This window comes from Choloepus didactylus, chromosome 18, assembly GCF_015220235.1.
Source record: "Choloepus didactylus isolate mChoDid1 chromosome 18, mChoDid1.pri, whole genome shotgun sequence".
Lineage (NCBI taxonomy): Eukaryota > Metazoa > Chordata > Mammalia > Pilosa > Megalonychidae > Choloepus > Choloepus didactylus.
Genome location: NC_051324.1, coordinates 6,584,067 through 6,605,213, shown reverse-complemented (window position 1 = coordinate 6,605,213; position 21,147 = coordinate 6,584,067). Strand labels below are relative to the sequence as shown.

The 21,147-nt window shown below is 43.8% G+C and overlaps 1 protein-coding gene across 1 annotated transcript; it reads right to left on the bottom strand.

Moving 5' to 3' along the window:
- Nucleotides 1–19,444: 19,444 nt before the first annotated feature.
- On the bottom strand, nucleotides 19,445–20,499 carry LOC119514591 (E3 ubiquitin-protein ligase RNF113A-like). Its single transcript, XM_037810426.1, has one exon. It carries the CDS (start codon nucleotides 20,426–20,428, stop codon nucleotides 19,445–19,447), a length of 984 nt encoding a protein of 327 aa, XP_037666354.1. The 5' UTR covers nucleotides 20,429–20,499.
- Between the last annotated feature and the right edge of the window lie 648 nt (nucleotides 20,500–21,147).

Here is a 21,147-nt window from a genome sequence, read left to right as displayed (position 1 = left end):
AGAGAGAAGGCAGAATGAATTGACCAGGGAAAAAAAACTAGAACAAAACAAAAACTTAAGAAAAGGAGCAGGGGAGTCAAGATAAACAGGAAACCGGACAGACAGTGCTGGACTTGTGGAAGGGGAAGGGATGTTGGTGGATGTTTTGTTCCTGGGATGCGGATCTCCAGCATTCACAGGGGTGGAGAGGGCCGGGAGAGGGAGGTGACCAGCCCCCAGGAGAGCCGGAAGGGATCCAAAGTGTAAGTGCTACACAAACAGGCTTCCTTCCTTGTTCCCCTAAAGGCAGAGCCTGAGACAAAGTTTTATGGGTAAGTGGTTTGGGAGTGAGGGATGAGGAGTGAGAGAAAGGGGGATGAAATAGGGAAGGAAGGGGAGCCAGCATCGCTGTGGCCAGAGATTTGGTGACTGGTCCTGACAGGCAGGTCCGGCAGAAGGGCCCATGCTGCTGGCTCATGCCCGGCATTCCTACATCCTTTTGCCTGCTAGGTTCATTTGGGCAAACAAGCTGCTCTCTCAATATGAAGCTCACAGTTTTATGACAGTAATTTCTATCAGATTCTCAGATTGGCATCCACTGAGAGTATCTGAGTGTTGAGTGCAGGAACAATGGCCATTTGGGGGAAGGGCTGACCTGGATCGGTCACGGTGCATGGGGAGACTAGAGAGAGGAAAGAAAAATCAGAAGAAATAGAGAGGTTCCTACAAGGAGGAAGGAGGACAACCCACATTGACTTTTCTGGTTTGGTTTTGCCTGGGGGCTTCAGTGGCAGCTGGCATGCTGGGTGTTGTAACTATTCAGTGTCACTGTCATCCAGTTCCTTAACTTCCTCTCCTCCTAGCTGTGTCCTTCCTGCTTAGGTGTGACTGCTTAGGTGACTCAAGAGAACAGGGTCCGATCTGCAGAACTTTAGAGAATTTTATGGACCTCATGATGCTTACCAGCCCTGGATTTTAACTCCCCTTTCCTCCTCACCATTGTGGTATTTTAAATAATTTCATCCAAGTTTTTCCCATTTAATAGCCCACATGCCAAGATCAGTGCTTGGCAGTCTCTGGAGAGATGGGGGAAGTGGGTTGCAATGGTGACTTTTGTTGCCAGTTCGGTGATATTTGTTCCAAGTGTAGTCTTTAATCTCAGTTTATTTTGTGGTCTCTTGGCTTTTTCTAAACATATGCTTGTGAGGAAAGTCCCCAGATGGGGATGGACACACTTCCAACTACTCAGCAATTAGGATCTTGCTCAGACCCCTCTGGGACCTTCTCATATTACCAGGGTTAGAACCAGCAGCAGTAGGCAGAGAAAATGCCATTCTAGTGACCATTAGAGAAAAGGGGGAGGGGAGACAAGTGTTCTGAGACAAAAGGGACGGCAGGTATCTCCACGTGGCCTTACCCTGTCCATACATGAGAAAATCCAGGATGTGCCCAATCTCAAGGAGCAAATACCAGTGGTGGTCACCCTTTTAAAGTCTTATAAGAGGGAATCAGGGCTCTTGGGAAGTCATGCCCCTCACAAGCTCCACTGAAAGCTGTTCCAGACTCAGGTCTCTAATATTTCATGGCGACCTGAACTTGTACCCTATTGTGGCAGAGACGATACCATATATTCGCTTGCTTTTTATTTTCCTCTCGCTGGGCACACAGGTAGACTGTGCTCTCAGCTTCCTTTGCAGTCGGTTTGGCATCAGCTGACTCATTCTGACCAATGGACTGAAGTGACAGTGAGTGTGTCACTGCCAGGCTGAAACTTAGGTGAGTGGGCGTGAGGTCTCCAGGTGACCCTAAAAGCCATGTACTGAGACCTCATGGCAGAGTCTCCATCGGCCTGATCCCTGAGGGACTTTGAATGGTGCAAAGACATCTACTGGGATGTGCAGCATGGGACAGGAATAAATCTTTGTTGGGCTCAGTCACTGAGATTTTTTTTTAAATATTCTTTTTATTAGAGAAGTCGTAGGTTTACACAAATACCATGCAGAAAATGCAAAGTTCCTGTATACTCCCCTGTTAATAACACTGCATTAGCATGACGCCTTTGCTATAATTGAGGAACCAATATTATTGTAATTGTACTATTAACTATAGTCTATGGTTTACATTAAGGTTCACTGTTTACATTGTACAGTCCTATTTTTTTTTAAATTTTATTCTAGTATCACATATACAACATGAAATTTCCTCTTTGAACCACATTCAAATTTATAATTCAGTGGTGTCCATCAGATTCACAATGTTGTGCTACCATCACCACTAGATAACCTTCCATCACCCCAAACATAAAGTCTGCACCAGTTAAATGTTAAACTACTGATTCCTCAACTCTTTCCCTGTCTATGGTAACTTGAATTCTAGTTTCTGACTCTAAAACCACTGAAATTTTGAGATTAATTTGTTATCAAAGCATAACCTTGCTTATTGACACTAATGTCAAGTATAGCTCATGGAGTAGTTTTGAGGTTCTGATTTTTTTTTCTCATTGAAATTTCCCAAATTTTCTTTTCTTCCCTTTTTTAATGCATTAGGTGCTTATCCTATGTCAAGAATAGTAATAGAAGTAGAAACCCAATCCCTGATTTTTTAAAAAAAGCCCAATGTAGTAAAGTTGTAAATGACATTTTCCCATGTTTGATAGCCTGTGGGGGTATAAATCAGATGGAATAAAGGGAGAAGGACGCAGATTTTGGTCAGGTAGAGCTATGGGGAGGGATGTGTGGGGCAGGATGCGTTCATGCTGCAAAATGGCTTTCCTGGTCACGGTGGCCCTCTCTCTTTTTAATAGTTTCTATGCTCCTACACCATATAAAACAGGAAAGAGCACTCCCTTACTCACAATTAGCCTGTGGCTTCGGAGCACAGAGCAACAGGTCATTTTGGCCAGGACTGGGGAGAGTAGGGGAGGAAGAATTCACTGGCAGATATGTGACACAGCACACATTTGGGTTTTGACATACATTTTCAAGCAGTTGTGCGAGAGAAAACCTAATTTTCCCATCACTACTATACCCGAGTGCTCGATTGTACCTTCCACCTGGACTTGGGCCTGGGGAATCACTGCTCACTCCCGAGGCCTGTGATTGTTCTTCTGGACTGTGATGGCTCTTGCCAGCTTTCCTCTACTCCAATCCCGTTCCTGGACCCACCTTCCAGGATGGCACCCCGTTGGGGAGTGAATCAATTCCCCCATAATGACATGTTCAAGTCCAACCCCCTGGTCCTGTGGATGTGAGTCCATTTGTAAATAGGACCTTTGAAGATACCATAATTAGTTTATAGGATTTTAAAGATCGTGTTTAGATGAGGCCACATTGAATCAGGGCAGGCCTTAAGCCATATGATTGGAGTCCTTATAAGTAAAGGGAAATTTGGACACAGTCAGTAGAAAGCAGAAGTCAGAAGAAGCCAGAAAATGAAGGAGATCGCCATGTGATGGAGGCAGAGACACAAGCTAAAGAACCCTAAGGATTGCAGCAAGCCAGCACCAGAAAGCTATAGACTCTCGAGAGACCTTGATTTTGGACTTGTAACCTCCAAAACCCTGAGACAATAAATTCTTGTTGCTTAAGCCAACCAGTGTGTGGTGTTTGTCGTAGCAGACCTGGCAAACTAAGACACACTCCCGCAACCCCAAGAACCATTCACCTGCCTCCTTTCATGTTTTGATGGTGAAGGGATACACTTTGCTTTCCAAAATGACAGTGGATCTGTTTAGCTCATTTCTAGCATTGTGGAGCTTATGTTGATGGCTGATCTCATAGGAACAGCTACATTTCTTCCTACCAAAGCAGGGAAGAATCTACCACGGTACTTTCTCCAAGGCCTAGTTATCTGAGCAAGTGCTCCATGCCATGAGCAGTGGTTCTCAGGGTGGGCTGTGGAGCAGAATCACCTGAGGGGCTTTTAAAAAATACTAATGTATGGGCTCCATCTCAGTATAAGTAGGTCAATGTGTTGGTTTTTTTTCCAAACTGGGTATTGGTATTCATTCAATCACTCGTTAATCAACATTTAATCAACACTTATCTATTGAGCATCAACTTTGTTCCATGCACTGTTCTAGGGCCTGGAGATATATTGATGAAAAAGACAAGCCAGTTCCCTTGTTCCAGAAAAGGTTTCATTCTAGTTGAGGGGCTGGGGACAGACAATAAATAAGCAATAAAATAAATGGCCAGAGTAATCTCAAAGAGTGAAACTTGCCATGAATGAAAGTGGGGGGTGTGATGGAGAATGTTTGGGGGTGCATTGCTAATTTAATACGGATGGTTGGGGAAGGCTCACTGAGAAAGTGATGATGAGCTGATATTCGAAGAACTCAAGGTGACCCATCTTGAAATATCAGGGGGCAGAGTGTTCAAGGCTGAAAGAATGTGAGTTCACTTGCCCCAGAACAGCAGCTGGCTTGGCGTATTTCAAGAACAACAAATGTGCTTGTTTGTCTGGAGGAATAAACTGCAGAAAACTAAGCCATAGAAATCGAAGTACAGCTGTAAATAGATTGAGAACCTCATGCTGCAGGCTTATTGGTAGAAAATGGTTTGCTTTCATAGCAGTGATTTGCTAAAGGTTAAAGCAGGTGTCTTGTTAAAGTACCAACCTGTCAGTACATTCTGAAGCAGCCAGGTCTGCAGGTGACTTCTCTCACATCCCACCACACTTCCCTCCAGCCGGGATCACTGTTCAGCAGGAGCGTGTTGCTTGCATTAACCCCTCCGTCAAGCTATGCCAAGGGCCTTGGGAAACCCATCTCTTCAGGATGCATGTGGACCTTGGAGTCAGGCTGTGTCCTGGTCTAGCACTTACTAATTGTGTGGTGCTCGGCAAGCTACTTGAACTTTCTAGGCCTCAGTTGCTCTGTGAGGATGTCATAAATAGAAAATAGTATAATATGAATGTGATGCTGCTTCCCTGAGTGAATTTCAGAGCCTCGTCTTAGCTGTGTGTATCTGGATGTCCTTGTTCACAGAAAATATGGGCAAATTGCTGCATTACAGTTGATAGGATGGTGACTCTGGAACATGTTCATTGGGTGTTAGTTTCCATTCCTCCCTCTTGGGGATCGAATCAAGCATCCCACAAAAGGCGGTTTTCTTAATCAGCACCCCTGTGGCTGTGAACCCATTTGTTAAGAGGACTTTTTGAAGATGTTATTATTAGTTAAGGTGTGGCCAAATGGAACCATGATGCATTCTAACCCGTATAACTGGAAACGAGGATGCAGCCAGAGAAGCCAGAAGACGTAGAAGCCAGAAGTCAAAGGAAGCCACAGGACGAGACCAGCGACATTGCCATGTGACAGAGGCTGAGACGGAAGCCAGGGAACCCCCAGGATTCTGGCAAACCAGACCAGAATGCTACAGACTTTGGGGAGAAAGCTCGGCCTTACTGATGCCTCAATTTTGGACTTCCAGCCTTCAGAACTTTGAGCCAAAAAATCCCTGTTGTTAAGTCAACACATGGCATGGTATTAGTCGTAGCAGCCCTGGCAAACTGAGACTGTCTCCATGCAATGGTGTGAGAGAAGAACAAAGAAAAGACACTTTCCCATCCCCAAAGATTTTGAACAAAAGAAACAGAACTCAAAGTCTTGGTGAGTTCTAACTGAGGAATAACATGTAGCTATGATGACTTTCAAACTGGAGGAACGGCTGCTGCTCAGACAGGGGAAAAAAATGGAAAATGCTTTCGTTATCTGACTCCCAGAATAGTCAGCTCCTCCCTGGCTTAACTCTTACAGTTAATCTCTGAACCCCCCTGAGGTCGGCCTCCCACATCAGAGCTCTCTGCACTTCCTTATCAGAGGACAAAGCATTTCTCAGCTCTGTTGGCCAACTACAGAGGCCCTTACACTAAATGAGGGACTGGATTGCAGTTTTAACTTGAAGATCTGAGGGTGGTGACGCATGTGTCCGTTTTTATTTAACAAATAACTGGGTTCTGTGCTGCATTTTGCCTTCCACTTCCTGGAGTGAATAATTCTTCTTCTGCACCCTCCTTTCCAAATGAAAATTGTGGGAGTTGGATAATTGGGTGTTTTTCTGCTTCTAGTTAGACTGCAGAAAGTTAACATTATTTTTTAGTAAAGCAGTTGTCCAGATTTACTGTTATTCTAACAGCAGTGACTTTGCCCACAGTCCATTTTGGCCATTTCTCACTATGTCTGAATGTGAAAGCGAGCCAAACCACAGTCGGCTCTGCTCCCAATCTGAGTCCTTGTAAAAACCCTGCATGCAGCATCATCTCAATAGCTCAGCTCATAAGGTGGGCTCCAGGTAATGGCCATTTTATATGTACTATTCTGTTTTGATGTTACGTGGTTATTTGCACATATAGATGCCAGCCGCTGAATGTTCCCATATATTTGGATCACGTAGACAATTTAACAGAAATAAGGTGTCGTGGGTAGCGCTGTGGACTCAGAACGTGAACACCTGTCTTAGAGTTCTGGCTTTGCCGCTTCCCGTGTGCCTTTCTCCATCTTTGAATTGGAAAGAGGAACCAACTCATGTCATCACTGAACCAACCTCTCTGGATGGCTGTGGGGATTGAAATTCAATTTTTGCAAACCCCGGATGCTCTGTGAGTACCAGGTGTTCTTGGGCATCTCCACGGAACTCGAAATGTGCTCAGCTGCCCGCAGGGTGGTGAGTCCTGTGCGCATCCGCAGCGAGAGGATGCTCGGAATACACAGTTCTTTAGCTCCAAGGAGCCAGAAAGAGAAAACGGAAACCGTGAAGAGGCCCTGGCTTGATTGATGAAAGGGGATGGGGAGGAGGCAACAGCTTGTGAGGTTGGGAAGACAGCGAGGAGAAGCTGAAAAGCCCTTGCAACATTTCCTGGACGAAAGCGCCTGCTCTGTGGTCTGGCCCCGTCGCCAGCTTGGCACACCAGCCTTGACTCTGTGTCTGCTAGCTTTGGGAAGAGCCGCTGCTCTGCTGCCCGGGGCCACGCACCTTGTTGGGCTCTGAAGTCTCTCAGAGGGAGGCTGGCCTCCTCCCCTAATTGCCTTCAGGTTTTCATCTTCATTTAGGAAGTCATTCACCTTCTAGTGGAATTAAGAGCATATTAGCTGCATGTATCTGAATTTCTTTGTGCTTAAAATACAAGTGCAAATTATTGCATTGCAATTGACAGTTGCCCTGGGCTCTGGATATCTCGTTGACCTTTTAGGCTCCTCCCCTGTTTAAGGGGTGAACCGTGCCAGGGCTGTTGCAAGGATTGGATGTGGCCAGGCATGGGAATGGGTAGCCCACAATGTGGTTCAGAGGGCTGGGATAGGAAAATCATATGCAGTCAGAGTTTTATAAACACCTAGTTCTGCCCCTAGTTTACAGATGAGGCAAGGGTGGCCCAGAGAAGGGGAAGGATTTGATCACGATCATCCAACTAGTTAGTGGCAGGGCTGAGATAAAGCTTCTGATCCCTACTAGTCACCCTGACGCTCATCTTGCTTGTATTTGGCTGAGAACACAAGGAAAGGAAGTCACTTATCCATCTTTACTGCCAGGGATAGAGGACAGTGACATAAACATTCCTGGACTTAGGTGTACCTCCCCCCGCCCCCAATTAAGACTTCCAGGTAAAATACAGGATGCCCAGTTAAATTTGAATTTCAGGTAAACAATGAATACATTTTTAGTGTATGTCCCAAACAGATGGTTGGGAGATACTTATGGTGGAGAATTACTTGTTTATCTGAAATTTGGAGTTAACTGGACATCCTATATTTTTGTTTGCTAAACTGGCAAACATCCAGAAGATGAAATGTACATTAAAACTATTTAGCAAACCATATTATAGCAGAGGAGACTTGTCCCCGGTCTCCACTTAGAGGCCGAGTCTGAGTACTTTCTGTGAGTTCTTAGGAGGGAAGTGGCTACCTCTGCTGCCAAACCAGAACAACCCATCACTTATTCACAGTCTAGATTTTGCAGTGGGTAGAAAAAATACCGAGATATTTGGCAGAACTGTTCAATTGTCCTTTGTTTGTCTGGCATCTCGTGGCCACAGCCTTCTGGTTAGCTCCATGCTGGGACAGTACCTACAGCTCAGTTCTCTGATCTTTGATGACCCAGTGCCCCCTCTCCCCTCCTTTTCCAACAGGGCCCAGGACATGCGTCTAGAATTTTCAAGGATTCAGTCGAAGTCCGGGCATGCTTTGCATTGTATTCATTTTTTTTGGCTGGACTCACTTTTACGTACATTGTTTTACTTCAGTCTGCTGATAAAGTTTGGATTTCTGCAGACTTCTTGGTTTCTGGTCTACAGGAAACCTGCAAGAAAATCAGATTTTTTTTTTTTTTCTTCTCAGCGCACAATGAAACAAAATAAATCCCTGTACATGTAACATTCTAACCCCATTAAGCAGATGGATGGAGAACGGTGATATAAAACAGCACTGCCACGCCACAGAGCACAGTGCCTCTTTTGGAGGAAGGCACAGTCATTGGTTGAGTTAGTCATTAATTCAACCAACTTTATTGACCCTTCTGTGGTCCAGGAGAGAAAAAAGAGGCAGGAGAGGGCAGTGGTCACAAGCAGGACCCTGGAGCCAGATGACCTGAGTTCTCCATTCCATTGCCTGTTAATTAGTCACGTGACCTGGGCAAGTTTAATTCATATCTCTATACCTCCATTTCCTCATCTGTAAAATAGAATTAATGACAGTACCTATCTCATAGGGTTGTTGTGAGGATTAAATGAGAATTCATGCAACTGCTAAAGAACTATGGCATTTAGTAAGTACTTAATAAATGTTGGCTCCTTGGGTGCCACATAGTTGTGGACAGCCTTGGATCTCGGAAGGGACAGGCTCCTGTTCCAAAAGGTGATATTCAGAGTGAAAATTGTTTGGCGGAACTGGTTCGGCCTCCTGTCTGAGGAGTCTTTTCATGGATCTCAAATCCAGTCATGATCCTCTGTTCCCTTTGGGTGGCAGTTGGTCCAGGAATGACCCTGTTTCCTAGTTCTGGCTAACGGGATACAGGGAGGAATCTTCTGGAAGGTACTATTGGAAAATCTGTTGCTTTCCTGACCAAAAATGACTTTCCCACCTGGAACACACTCACGATGCTTGGCGATACAGCAACCATTTTGTAGCGCTGAGGTGACAAACATGATGACAAAGGCCGTCATGCTAAGAGTGGTGATAAAGAAAGACTGTAAGAACCCAGGTCTCTGAGGGTGAGTTGAAGTAACTCCACCAGATCTGAATTCTCTACCTCCAATCTTATTAAGTGAGAGAAATTGACACCTATTTTTAAAGCTACTGGTCTCACATTTTCTGTTACTGGCAGCCTAATGGATTTTCCCTTGACACAATCACAGAAACATAAAGGAGGGTTGTTTCCTCACAGAAATCATAGTCAAATGGAGAAAAAAACACAATGTATCACAGTAGAATAAAATGAACTAGCAGAGTAAACAAATTGCTTTCTGTGCACAGAAAAAGAACAATTAATGGATGATGGGAGTATCTTATTGGATTATAAACACACAGCTCCTCCCCTCTAAAGTGTAACCCCTGACGCTGATGGATGGAACTATCACCCATCATCTGGTTCTCAACCAAAAAAGCCCTTCCATAGAAAGGAGAAGCAGAGTTCCCCAGCTCAAGGAAGGATGAGCATCAGATCGTCTTTGTGTTTCCCAGGTCAGTGCCAAAGCAGCTCTGGTCTCTCTTTTGCCCCAGCTCTTGGGATGCCACCCCTCACTGTGTGGCCTGACTCCTGCTCTCTAACTTTCACTCCTTCTCTGCCTGCTGCCTGTCTGCCGAACATCTGTTCCTCCAGCCCCCTGCCCCTGGTGGGGTAACTGTGGCTCATGGTCTGAGTTTGGTTTGGGTCAAAGTTGAAGGACTAAAGGATTAGAGAGGAGAGGGACAGTCTGGGTGCTAAGAGCATCCTAGAAGCAGGAATGAGCAGCAAGTTGGGAGGAGTAGAGGAGGAATTTACCCCCAGTGAATGCGTGGTGCACTGGGAGAGATCTAGAGGCCAGCTGAGGGAGCAGGGGCTTTGAAAGCTAGCAGAGATTTCAGAATTAGTGGCAGGGAGACATCGGGAGTTTGAAAGATGAATGTAGTGATTGAAGAAGAGTCTTTGGGCTACTGTGTTGGCTAGTTTGAAATAATACTGACTGAAGGAAATCAGGCAAAATATTTGCGGTCATAAAAAGAGGAGACCCTTAAAAAAATTGGGAGCCACTTTAAATTGGATATGGACACGTAGGTCTTGAGCTTGGGGGCTCTGTTTGCGGAGTTCAACATCAGCCTTGCTAACAGAATTCATCGCCAAGATTTTGCTTCAAGATACTCTAGGTGTCTGAAACAACTGATTGAAAAGTAAAAATCTCAACCAGGTCATGTTTTAGCTACACCACTGATGTTTTTCACTCAATTGAGAAGTGGTTTCTGTACCTTAGAGACGTAGCCTATGATGAGATTTCCCCTCGTTGGGATGGCCTCTCTCTATTAGGAGGAAGTTTTGTCAAATGAAAAAGTTATGGAGGTGTTAGATTGTTCATTTGAGAATTTAAAAAATCTTTCATTTAGTAAGTGCCTATTAAAGAGTTAATTATGTGTCACACACTGATTTAAAAGCCTTACACATATTAACTCGTATCCTCTGAGAAACTCTGTGAGGCAGGTACTATTATTATCCCCATTTTACAGCTGAAGAAACTGAGGCTCAGAGAGGTTAGGGAGATGGTGGAGGCAGCATTTGAATCCATACTTCAGAGTCCATGACCTTAGCTGCTATGTTAGTATGGCCCCTCATTTGTTGTTGTTTTAAGTCAAATGGCCAGAGAGTCTGACTAAGTCCCTAAGGCATGTGACACCCACTTCAAAGTCTGGACACTGCCCCGGGATTCAGTGGATCCCTAATGGGGAAATGTGCATCCTCCCCATCCTACTTTTGCTTCCAGTTTAAGGACAGCAGGTGCCCTGTTGAAGAGAAGTGGCCTGGGGAATCTTGTGGGAGAACTGTAGCCCAGCGACAATGACTTCCACCCTAAGACGCTGGCGGAAACTGTACTGAAGAACCATCTCACCTCCTTTAAACACCCCAACAATTGGGGGAAAAGCGAAACCCAAAAGGATTTACATGACATTTATTAGAGTTTTCTAAAACAGTAAAAAGGCATGGTGGAATCTAATTGACACTTAAGGCTTTTGCATCTGGATGTAAATGATATTTCAAAAAGTCATGTTATAAACATCTAATTTGGCATTCAAAGAATCTTTGAAATTTTTAGAGTCAACGTGGCTTTGTTTCCTGAGTGCTAAGGGAATGGCTTATGGTGTTCACCACAAGGAACTTTAGGGCCTGGTGCCAAGACAGGCCTTAGGCTGCATCACGCTCTACCACCTGTAAGAGAAAATGCACAGCATTACATTTTGATATGGAACTAATCTTTTTTTAGGTAAAGAAATACAAACTAAATGAGAATGAACAATTGCAGAAAACCCATGTTTCAACCTGGATGAGCACAGTGTAGTTCCTTTAGGATGAAATATCAAATTGTGTGTCTAGAATGAAAGGCACAGTGCTTCAAGTGACACTTCAGTTAAAGGGCCTCGAAGTCATTGTTTGTCGTGCCCTGAGCTTGTGGTCAATGGTTAATGTGGGTAAAGAGTCAACAAAGGGTTGTGAAGGGTTTTATTAACAAAGTAAACAGCTTCCTCTGCAATCCACACCTACTAGGCTATGTGCAGACTCTATCATTAACCCTCAGGAAAGAAAAATTGCCTGCAGAGAAGGTCAAGAGGATGTCCACATGGTCAGAGGATGGAGCAAGGTACACTGGGGCTGCCCACACAGAGTCAGGCGCAAAAGACCCCCATCTTTTACTGGTGAGCGTGTTCCAAAATTGCAAATTCACCAACAGGTTGGGTCTTTCCTGTTTACTTCCCAAGGCTGGCTAATATAGCAAATACGAATATTATTCCACGAATTCAAAGTAAATCTAAGGCTGAGCCTCCTCCCAGCTGGGTGGCAAGAAATTCTATTTCAGACAGAATAGGGGCTCCCTCACCTCCCCCCACTACTCCGGGGCTTCTAAAGATTCCAGAGGCCTCGCACAGCTCAGAGTGTTGGCAAGGCCCCTCTGGTGTTGGGTTCACCCTGTCTTTTAGGAACTAAACTTTTGGAACTTCTACGAAAATTTTCCTGATTACTTGTCTACTAAGGCCAGTCTTCTAATGCCAGTTTCTTGGTAATTAAAAAAAATTATCCATTTCATATTGATTTTGACATCATATAATGTTTTTCCTAGCATTTTTTTCTTGGGTATTTGCTATCTTTTTTCCCTAATTTCTGATATGGATGTGTATTTTTTTTTCCATGAGAAGGCATGCTATTTATTTTGTCTCTTTTGTGGATGAAATGATAGGGTACTCTAGATAGTAATGCATGAAAGCTCAGGGATGGGAAGTAGTAAAATATATACCTGGAGCAGAGGACACTGGAGCCTGGGCAGACTGTACAGTAGGTCTAGACGGTGGCAGGCCATTCACATTCTCAAAAAATATTTTATTGTAGTAACATACAGGCAACACACCATTTCCCATTTTAACCACTTTCAAGTATACAAGTGGTATTAATTACATTCACAATGTTGTGCTCCCATCACCACCATCCATTACCAAACTCTTCCATCACTCCAAATAGACACTCTGAACCCATTAATCCTTAACTCCCTACTGCCCCCCACCCCATAACCCGTACTCTACTTTCTGTCCCTATGAATTTGCATATTCTAATTGTTTCATATCAGTGAGATCATATGATATTTGCCCTTTTTTGTTTGGTTTATTTCATTCAGCATGTTTCCAGGGTTCATTCATGTTGTCACATGCATCAGAACTTCATTCCTTTTTCTGGCTGAATAATATTCCATTGAATGGATAGGCCACATTTTGTTTATTCTTTCATCTATTCCATTAACATTTCAGACTAAGTTTATCCTTGTGTCTCTTAGTAGTTTCTTTTGGCAGGTATTCTAGATTGAGGGTGGTGGGGGGGAACATGGCACCTTAGGAGCCAGGTAGTAGAATCTGCTTCTCTCCTCCCAAACTATTTTCTGCTAACTATTGCACAAGATTTGGCTATGCCTGCCACAAAGTGCTTCCCTCCAGCTTGAAAATTACTGCCACTTTGCACCACTTTACTGATGGGAGTGGGTATTTGGGGATATGTTGGGCAAGGAAAATGACATAGAACATCGAGTTTGTGTGAAACTTCTGGTTCCCTTCGCCTGCACTCTGAGGATATGAAAACTGAGGCCAAGCAAGGCAAAATGAATTTTCCAAGACCACAGAGAAAGTCAATGGTGAAACGGGGACTTGCACCCAAATTCCCTTACTCCTAACATAATGCTCTTTCTGTATGCCAGACTGCCTCACTGTTTTTTTTTAATTATAGTGGTCGTAGATTTGCAGAAAAATCATGTAAAAATTACAGCATTCCCATATACTCCCCTATTGTTTCCATTTTGCATTAGTGTGGTGCCTTTGTTACAATTGATGAAAGAATTTAAAATTGTACTATTAGTTGTAGCCCATAGTTTACATTAGGTGCATTTTTTCTCAAATAGTACCCTATTATTAACACCTAGTATTAGTGTCATATATTTGTTATAATTCATAAAAGAACATTCTTTTACTTGTACTATTAACTATAGTCCATCATCTACAATTGGATTCACTGTGTTATACAGTCCTATGTTTTATCTTTTAATTTTTATTCTAGTAACATATAGTACCAAAAATGTCCCCTTTTAACCACATTCACATATATAATTCAGGGCTGTTAATGTGCTACCATCACCATCATCCATTTCCAAAACTTTACATCAAACTAAATGCCTTCCTTTTTTTTTTTTTAAATTCAGTTTTATTGAGATATTTTCACATACCATACAGTCATCCATGCTGTACAACCAGCTGTTCACAGTATCATCATATAGTTGTGCATTTATCACCCCAATGTATTTTTGAACATTTTCCTTACACCAGAATCAGAATAAGAATAAAGAAATAAAAATAAAAAAAGAACACCCAAATCACCCCCCCATCCCACCGTATTTTTCATTTAGGTTTTGTCCCCATTTTTCTGCTCATCCATCCATACACTGGATAAAGGGAGTGCGATCCACAAGGTTTTCACAATTACATTGTCACCCCTTGTAAGCTACATTGTTATACGGTTGTCTTCAAGAATCAAGGCTACTGGATTGGAGTTTGGTAGTTTCAGGTATTTACTTCTAGCTATTCCAATATATTAAAACCTAGAAAGTGTTATCTATATAGTGTGTAAGAATGTCTACCAGAGTGACCTCTCGACTCCATTTGAAATCTCTCAGCCACCGAAGCTTTATTTCATTTCATTTTGCATCCCCCTTTGGTCATGAAGATGTTCTCAATACCATGATTCATCCACAGGAGCCATGTTCTGTGCTGCCAGGGAGATTTACGCCCCTGGGAGTCAGGGCCCATGTAGGGGGGAGGGCAGCGAGATCACCTGCCAAGGTGGCTTAGTTAGAGAGAGAGGCCACATCTGAGCAACAAAGAGGCACTCAGGGGGAGACTCTTAGGCACAATTATAAGCAGGTTTAGCCTCTCCTTGCGGCAACAAGCTTCATAGGGGCCAGCCCCAAGACAGAGGGCTCAGCAAATCAAGCCATCAAGTCCCCAGTGCTTGCGAGAACATCAGCAAAAATCCAGGTGAGGAAGTCCAACATCTCTGCATCCTCCCCCAGCTCTTCAGGGGGTCCCTGAATATGTATTTTTATTCTCCACCCAAATTACTTTAGGATGTGTTGCTATTTCATTCTAATCTATACAGACCTACCACAGCTCACTTCCTATTCAAAGTTCCATGTAATTGTAAAAATGCCTTAACTTTTGATGTGAGCAGACCTAGAGGCTGCACAGACAGAGAAAAGGCAGTGGGCGATGTGGTGGGGCATAAATACACTAAATCCGTGAGGATTCGCACAGCGTGGGCACCTCTGCACTATCTGTCCTGGAGATGTCACTGCCATGGGACCTGTCCTGGCCAAGTTGCTCGTAAAGGATTGACCTGCAAAGCTCCTTAAATTGCACTTTCCCAATCCCCCCAGGGAAACCAAAGGCATATTTGGAGGAGTTGCTTTGTCTTTTCAATCTATTTGTGAAGTAATCCTAACTTTTAGTGCATACCCAAGGGCTGGGAGAGCAGCCAGTCCGTATACACAGTATCCATTTGTAGGGATATGCTAGGAGTCGTACTAAATGGAGATTCCCTCTTTTGGCTGCCACGTGCTGTCTCAGACTGTGTATCTTGAAGCAAGATCCACATTCTTGGCAGGTCAGCTATAAAATGTGTTTGACGTAGGTGGAAAAGGTCCGTGCTCGGATCCAGGAGGCTTGTGTGTCTGTCTGCACTCCTGAGGAGCAGGCTTGAATGTGGCCCTTTTGCAGAAGCCAACTCCTTGAGGACTGCTTGGCTCTGGCTTTGACATTGATAGAGCAGGGTAGGCTGACTCCAGGCTCGGGAAGTTGCCTTTCCCCTGCTTTGTATAGAACAAGTTAAAATCCACCAATGAGGTAGAATGGGTCTGCTTAATGCCCATTCTGATTCACTGTTCACAAGAACAGTTATTATGGGAAACTGATAAGCAAATTAAGGTTATGTTATGATGTTATGGGAGGACAAGAATTTAATGAAGGGAAGACTATTTGTTCTCTTCTCAACCTCTGTGAACCAAGGGCTTGTTTATTTTTTAAAAAAGCTTATTTTGAGATGGTTTCAAACTTACAGGACAGTTGCAGAAATAAAACCAATACAGAGAACACCAGTAAACCCTCTACCCAGATATCCAGATTTATCAACTTTTAGCATTTTGCCACTTTTGTTACGTCATCCTCTTTCTCATCTCGCTCTGTCATCTGTCCATCCATCCATCCATCCATCCATCCATCCATCATCACCTATCATCTCTGTCTTCTGTCTCTCTATTTTCTATTGTTTATTTGTTTTTAAACATTCCATCTGTCCAAGGAATCACATTATAGTGCAACAGGTTTTAGACATCAAACTCTGGACTCCTGTGATTAAGCCCAAGCTAGGTCCGAGTTTCCTTCCAGCACCTACAGCTCTACTGATTTCTGATGGCAAATTTGGAGTCACCTTAAATTTCTCTTCTCAAGGTGTGCTGGTTTGCATATATTATGTCCCCCACAAAAGCCAGGTTCTTTAATGCAGTCTTGTGAGATCTTTGGACTCTGTCGTTTCCATGGAGATATGACTAACCCAATTGTATGTGAGGCATTTTGATTAGCTATTTCCATGGAGATGTGGCCCCACCCATTCAGGGTGGGTCTTAATTAGATCACTGGAGTCCTTTTAGAGACTCAAGAAGAGAGACAGGAGTGGGAGCCTACAGAGATTCACAGAGATGCTTGGAGATGCAGACAGAAGGATTTTGGAGATGCCAAGCTAACAGATGAAGCCCAGAGTCTGCCCCAGAGAAGTTAAGAGAGGACTCCCAGATGCTTAGAGAGAAATGCAACCCGGGAGCAAAGGACCAGCAGACGCCAGCTACGTGCCCTCCCAGATGATAGAGGTGTTCCAGTCACCATTGGCCTTCCTTCAGTGAAGGTATCCTCTTGTTGATGCCTTAGTTTGGACACTTTTATGGACTTAGAACTGTAAATTTGTACCCTAATAAATCCCCTTTATAAAAGCCAATCCATTTCTGGTATTTTGCATAATGGCAGCCTTAGCAACCGGAACACAAGGCAAATGAACTGGCTGCCTTTGAGTGAAATCATTTGCTAATATGGTTGCAAACCCAGAGGTAACAAAGAAAAAAAAAAAGTGTGGTTCCCTGAAAACATGCTCCATGCTTTGTAGAAGCTGTTTCTGGTGATCCTTTGATGGGTGACTTTTAAAAATGATGCCCGTAGCCTCCTCCAGACCTGGCTAAGACTGGTGGGGTATGCTGCTGTGCCCCAGATGTGCAAAAGATTGGCAATGGTTGCATTGAATAAAGAAAATCTAACTCCTTTAGCAAAGTATATGCAGAGATCTGGAGACCCTCGGATCCCACACAGAGAGAGATCTTGTGGATAGTTTGGATGAGGGAAGGGAATGGGACATGATTAAGCAAATGGTTCTATTGCATTTGGTATAAGTCAGGACTGGCTGTACCAAACCAGTTGGCTCCAATCAGCCATCTTCCTCCAATGCCCAGCAGTTGTGTGTTCATGACAAGATAATATTTGAACCTTTATGGTGTCTGGGAGAGATGGGGTGAGGGTGGGGCAGGGTGGGTAGGGTGCACAGGAAGAAGGCAGAGAAATTAGGGTCTTTCTCAAGCCTAGAGTCAGCCCAGCTCTGTTGATCTTTTCCACTTTCTAGAGAGGTCCGGGAAATTTCCCCTGCTCAGGACCTTATCTAGCAGCTTACATATTCAACCAATAGTTAAACAGAAAAAGTCAGCAAGCTTTTATAAGTTCTTTCTTCTGACTCAAACTCTTATCTATAGTCATTTTTATACTTTTAAAAAAGTACGTAAGTTCAAATCTACTCAGAGATATATTTTTTCATGCTGTCATCTTTGAGTTTCCTTTGTTGCTAATGACTGTGCATATATAAAATCCAAAGATGCACAAAATATTTTGAGTTAGCGATGAAACAGTTTCTTTCCTGTGTTCAAGAATTGTGTCATATTGCAACCTCAACTTTAAAAAATGTAACTATGAGAGAGACTTCTGGGAAGATCATAAAATAGCTTTTATTTATTTTTACAAAAGTCATTTAATATTAATTTTAGAAGTTTTAAGAAATGTAAAAGAGAGAAATTAAGAAATTAAAAGTCAACCATGATACCATCATCTAGACTTTGATATTTTGGTGTATACATTTCCAGTCTTTTTTTGTACATATGTATGTACTAAAGTAAGATGGAATTATTTAAAAAGATTCTTTTAAAAACAATTTTTACTTCCCCATTGTGAACTTTTTCTTTCATTAATTTTTTCTACCTTATTTTTTTTTTTTGATCTTACTTTTCCAGCTTCCCATTTACCTAACACCCTCAGCCCTTGATAACCAACAATTTACTTTCTGTCTCTATGAATATGCATATTGTAAATATTTCATATAAGTGGAATCATACAATATTTGTCCTTTTGTGTCTAGCTTATTTCACTTAGCATAATGTTTTCAAGGTTCAACCATGTTGTAGCATATATCAGGACTTCTTTCCTTTATATGAGCTGAATAATATTCCATCGTTTGTTTGTTCCACATTTTGTTTATTCATCTGTTGATGGACACGGTTGCTTCCACCCTTTGGCTATTGTGAATAATGCTACTGTGGATATTGGTGTACAAGCAGCTATTTGAGTCCCTTTTTTTGATTCTTTTGGGTATATATCTAGGAGTGGAATTTCTGGATCTGTTGGTAATTCTGTAGTGTTTTTTGAGGAACTGCCACACTGTTTTCACAGCGGCTGCATGAGGGCTCCAATTTCCCTACGTTCTCTCCAACATTTATTTTCCAGCACTGTATTATTTTAATGGATAAATATTATATCATTATTTACATTTGCTATATTTAATTATTCCCCTATTGTTGGAAATTTATGTTGTTTCCAGTAATTCACTATTATTGCCAGTACTATGAGACTACCATTGTAGCTATATTTTTAGGCACAGTCATAATTATTTCCTTAAGATAAATTCCTGGAAGCAGGTTTCCTATATTAAAATGTATGCAAAAATTCTAAAACACATAAATACATTGCTAAATTGCCTACCTGGAAATTGCATAAATTTACCTTCCTATCATTAATCTCTGAGAGGGCAAATTTCCCTCTATTCTTGGCAATAATTGATATTATTATTCATTTTTTTCTCATTTGATAATAAGTTCCACATTATTGTTTTAGTAAGCACTTATTTGATAACTAATGATGGTAAATTTTTTTCTTATATTCTGGTAATTTAACTTTCTGTTTAAAGATTATATTTTCATGTTTTCTAATTTTTATTTTTTTAAACCACTTTGTGAACAGTCAACTTACTGACTCATCTTGCTAGTTATGTCACATTTTAGTTGTTTCTTTTAGATTTTCTCAGCAGACAATTGTGTAACCTTCAAATTATGATAACCTTTCCAATATTTACACTTTTTTCCCCGTAATACATTAGCTAGAAATTCCCTTTATCCTTTTCTTTAAGTCCTAGGAGAATTTCTTGAGCTGGTTTAAATTCCCTGGTTAGTTTTCTTCAGTATGTAATCTGTTGCTCATCACCTTCATTGTGATTTTAAATTTGATAATCATTTCTTTCATCTCCAAGCATTTTTTTTTCTCTGATTTCAGATTCTTTTTCTCCTCCAGTTTTTATGTATTTATTTATTTTTAAAAAAGACTTCCAAAGCAACAACAAAACCTTTATTTTGAGATCTGAGAATTAGGAGACACCCGGGCAGTGGGCATTGCCCCTCCCGCCGCCCGACGCTTCTGCAGTTTGGCCATCAGTCCTTTGGCCGGGTTGAAGACGCCCTTGGTCTGCTGGTCACACACGTAGCAACGCGAGGAGACGCGGAAATGCTGCAGGGCACAGGTCTCGCAGAAATAATGCCCGCACTTGGTGACAACTGGGTTCTGGAAGGCCTGGCGACAGATGAAACACTTGAACGGCACTTCCTCATCCTCGCTGCCCACTTCATAGTCTTCGTCCTCGTGGGCCCCGTAGCGACCCTCGTCGAGCTCGCGTTCGATCTGCCACCCGTGCTTGTAATCGGAGCGATCGTGGAGGAACTTGCAGCTGTCGCCGAAGCCGCAGAAGCCAGTCTCCTTGTAGTCCTTACAGACGTCGGGCTGGTAGTCCCAGCGCACGGTGGCCCGCAGGTGCTCGGGGGCCCGCACGGGGCCCTTCCTCACCACCCCCGAGGAGGCACTGCCCAGGGACGAGCCTTTGGGCTTCATGTACTTCGGATAATTATTGATCCCCCGGTAGATTTTGTCGTCTTCCTTGCCCCTCCGCGCCTCCTGGATCTTCTGGCTGCGCTCGAAGATGGCCTGTGCGTCCCGCTCCTTCTCGGTGTCCTGCGCGTAAACGGCGGTCGCCCCCATGTCCTCCGGCCCCACGGGTTTCGCAGACCGGGTGGACCTGTAGGCCAGGCCGAGGCTCGGGGGCTCGTTCTCCTCCTCGCCGCTCTCGCCGCCCCCGCCGCGAGTCCCCGGCGGCCGCGCCCTTTCCCGGCGGACCTCGGCGCCGCCGTCCTCCCCGCTGTCGCTGCCGCTGCTCTCTCCCGCCTCGGGCGCGCAGGCCCGGCGCTGCCTGCGGCCCGCAGCGCCCTTACGGCCCGGTTTTCTGAAGAGGAAGGCGCACGCCTGGCCTGCGCTCTTTCCCGGCGAGGGCTGCTCCGCCATCTTGGGCCTCGCGCTCCGAAGCGGCCGCGGCGTGCGGGTGGCGCGGGGCCGGGTCGTCACTGCGCGGCGGCGGCGGGCGCGCCCCGGGGGCGTGGAGGCAGGGCGCTCTCGCACCGCGGCGGAACCGTGAGCTAAAGATGCTTCCCCAGCTCTTCTCTTCTTTGATGTAATAACGCATGCTTTTAATGCATCGGATCCTTTCTTTGGAACTGCTGGATATGTTCGTATATTGAGTGGTTTTACTTATTATTGCAGTGGGAACGTCATGTTTGTCCGAAATGAAGAGAGAAGACGGCCCTTGCCAGGCACAGCATGGTTGTTCAAACACTAGTCCCGGCACTGGAGCCAGCTTTACAGTGTCCCCAATTTAATTAGCAGGCCCGTTCCCTGTAGGTTCTGGGGTGAGCCTGTTCCCACCTCTTGGTAGTTTGATCAGAGAAGCTAATTGATACTGATTTTCCGTTGACTGCCCCATGGCTCGTCTACTCTTTTAGCTGCTATAACTCTGAATTAGGGGACATTAGTGCTGTCCCTTCCCTTCCAAAGGGGCCCTTTTTGTCTGTTTCTTTACAAGACCCCATGGGCTGTCATTTAGTGCTCTTTTTACCGCATTCTCCCCATTCTCCACAGTCTGTGTTGCTCTCACACTCAGTTCAACCACTTCTTACATGCTGAGGGCCACCAAATGGGGCTCCAGCCCAGGCATCTCGCTTGAATTT

Excerpts from the sequence above, each read along its gene's own strand:
- LOC119514591 (XM_037810426.1), bottom strand. The coding sequence starts at position 20,428 with ATGGCGGAGCAGCCCTCGCCGGGAAAGAGCGCAGGCCAGGCGTGCGCC.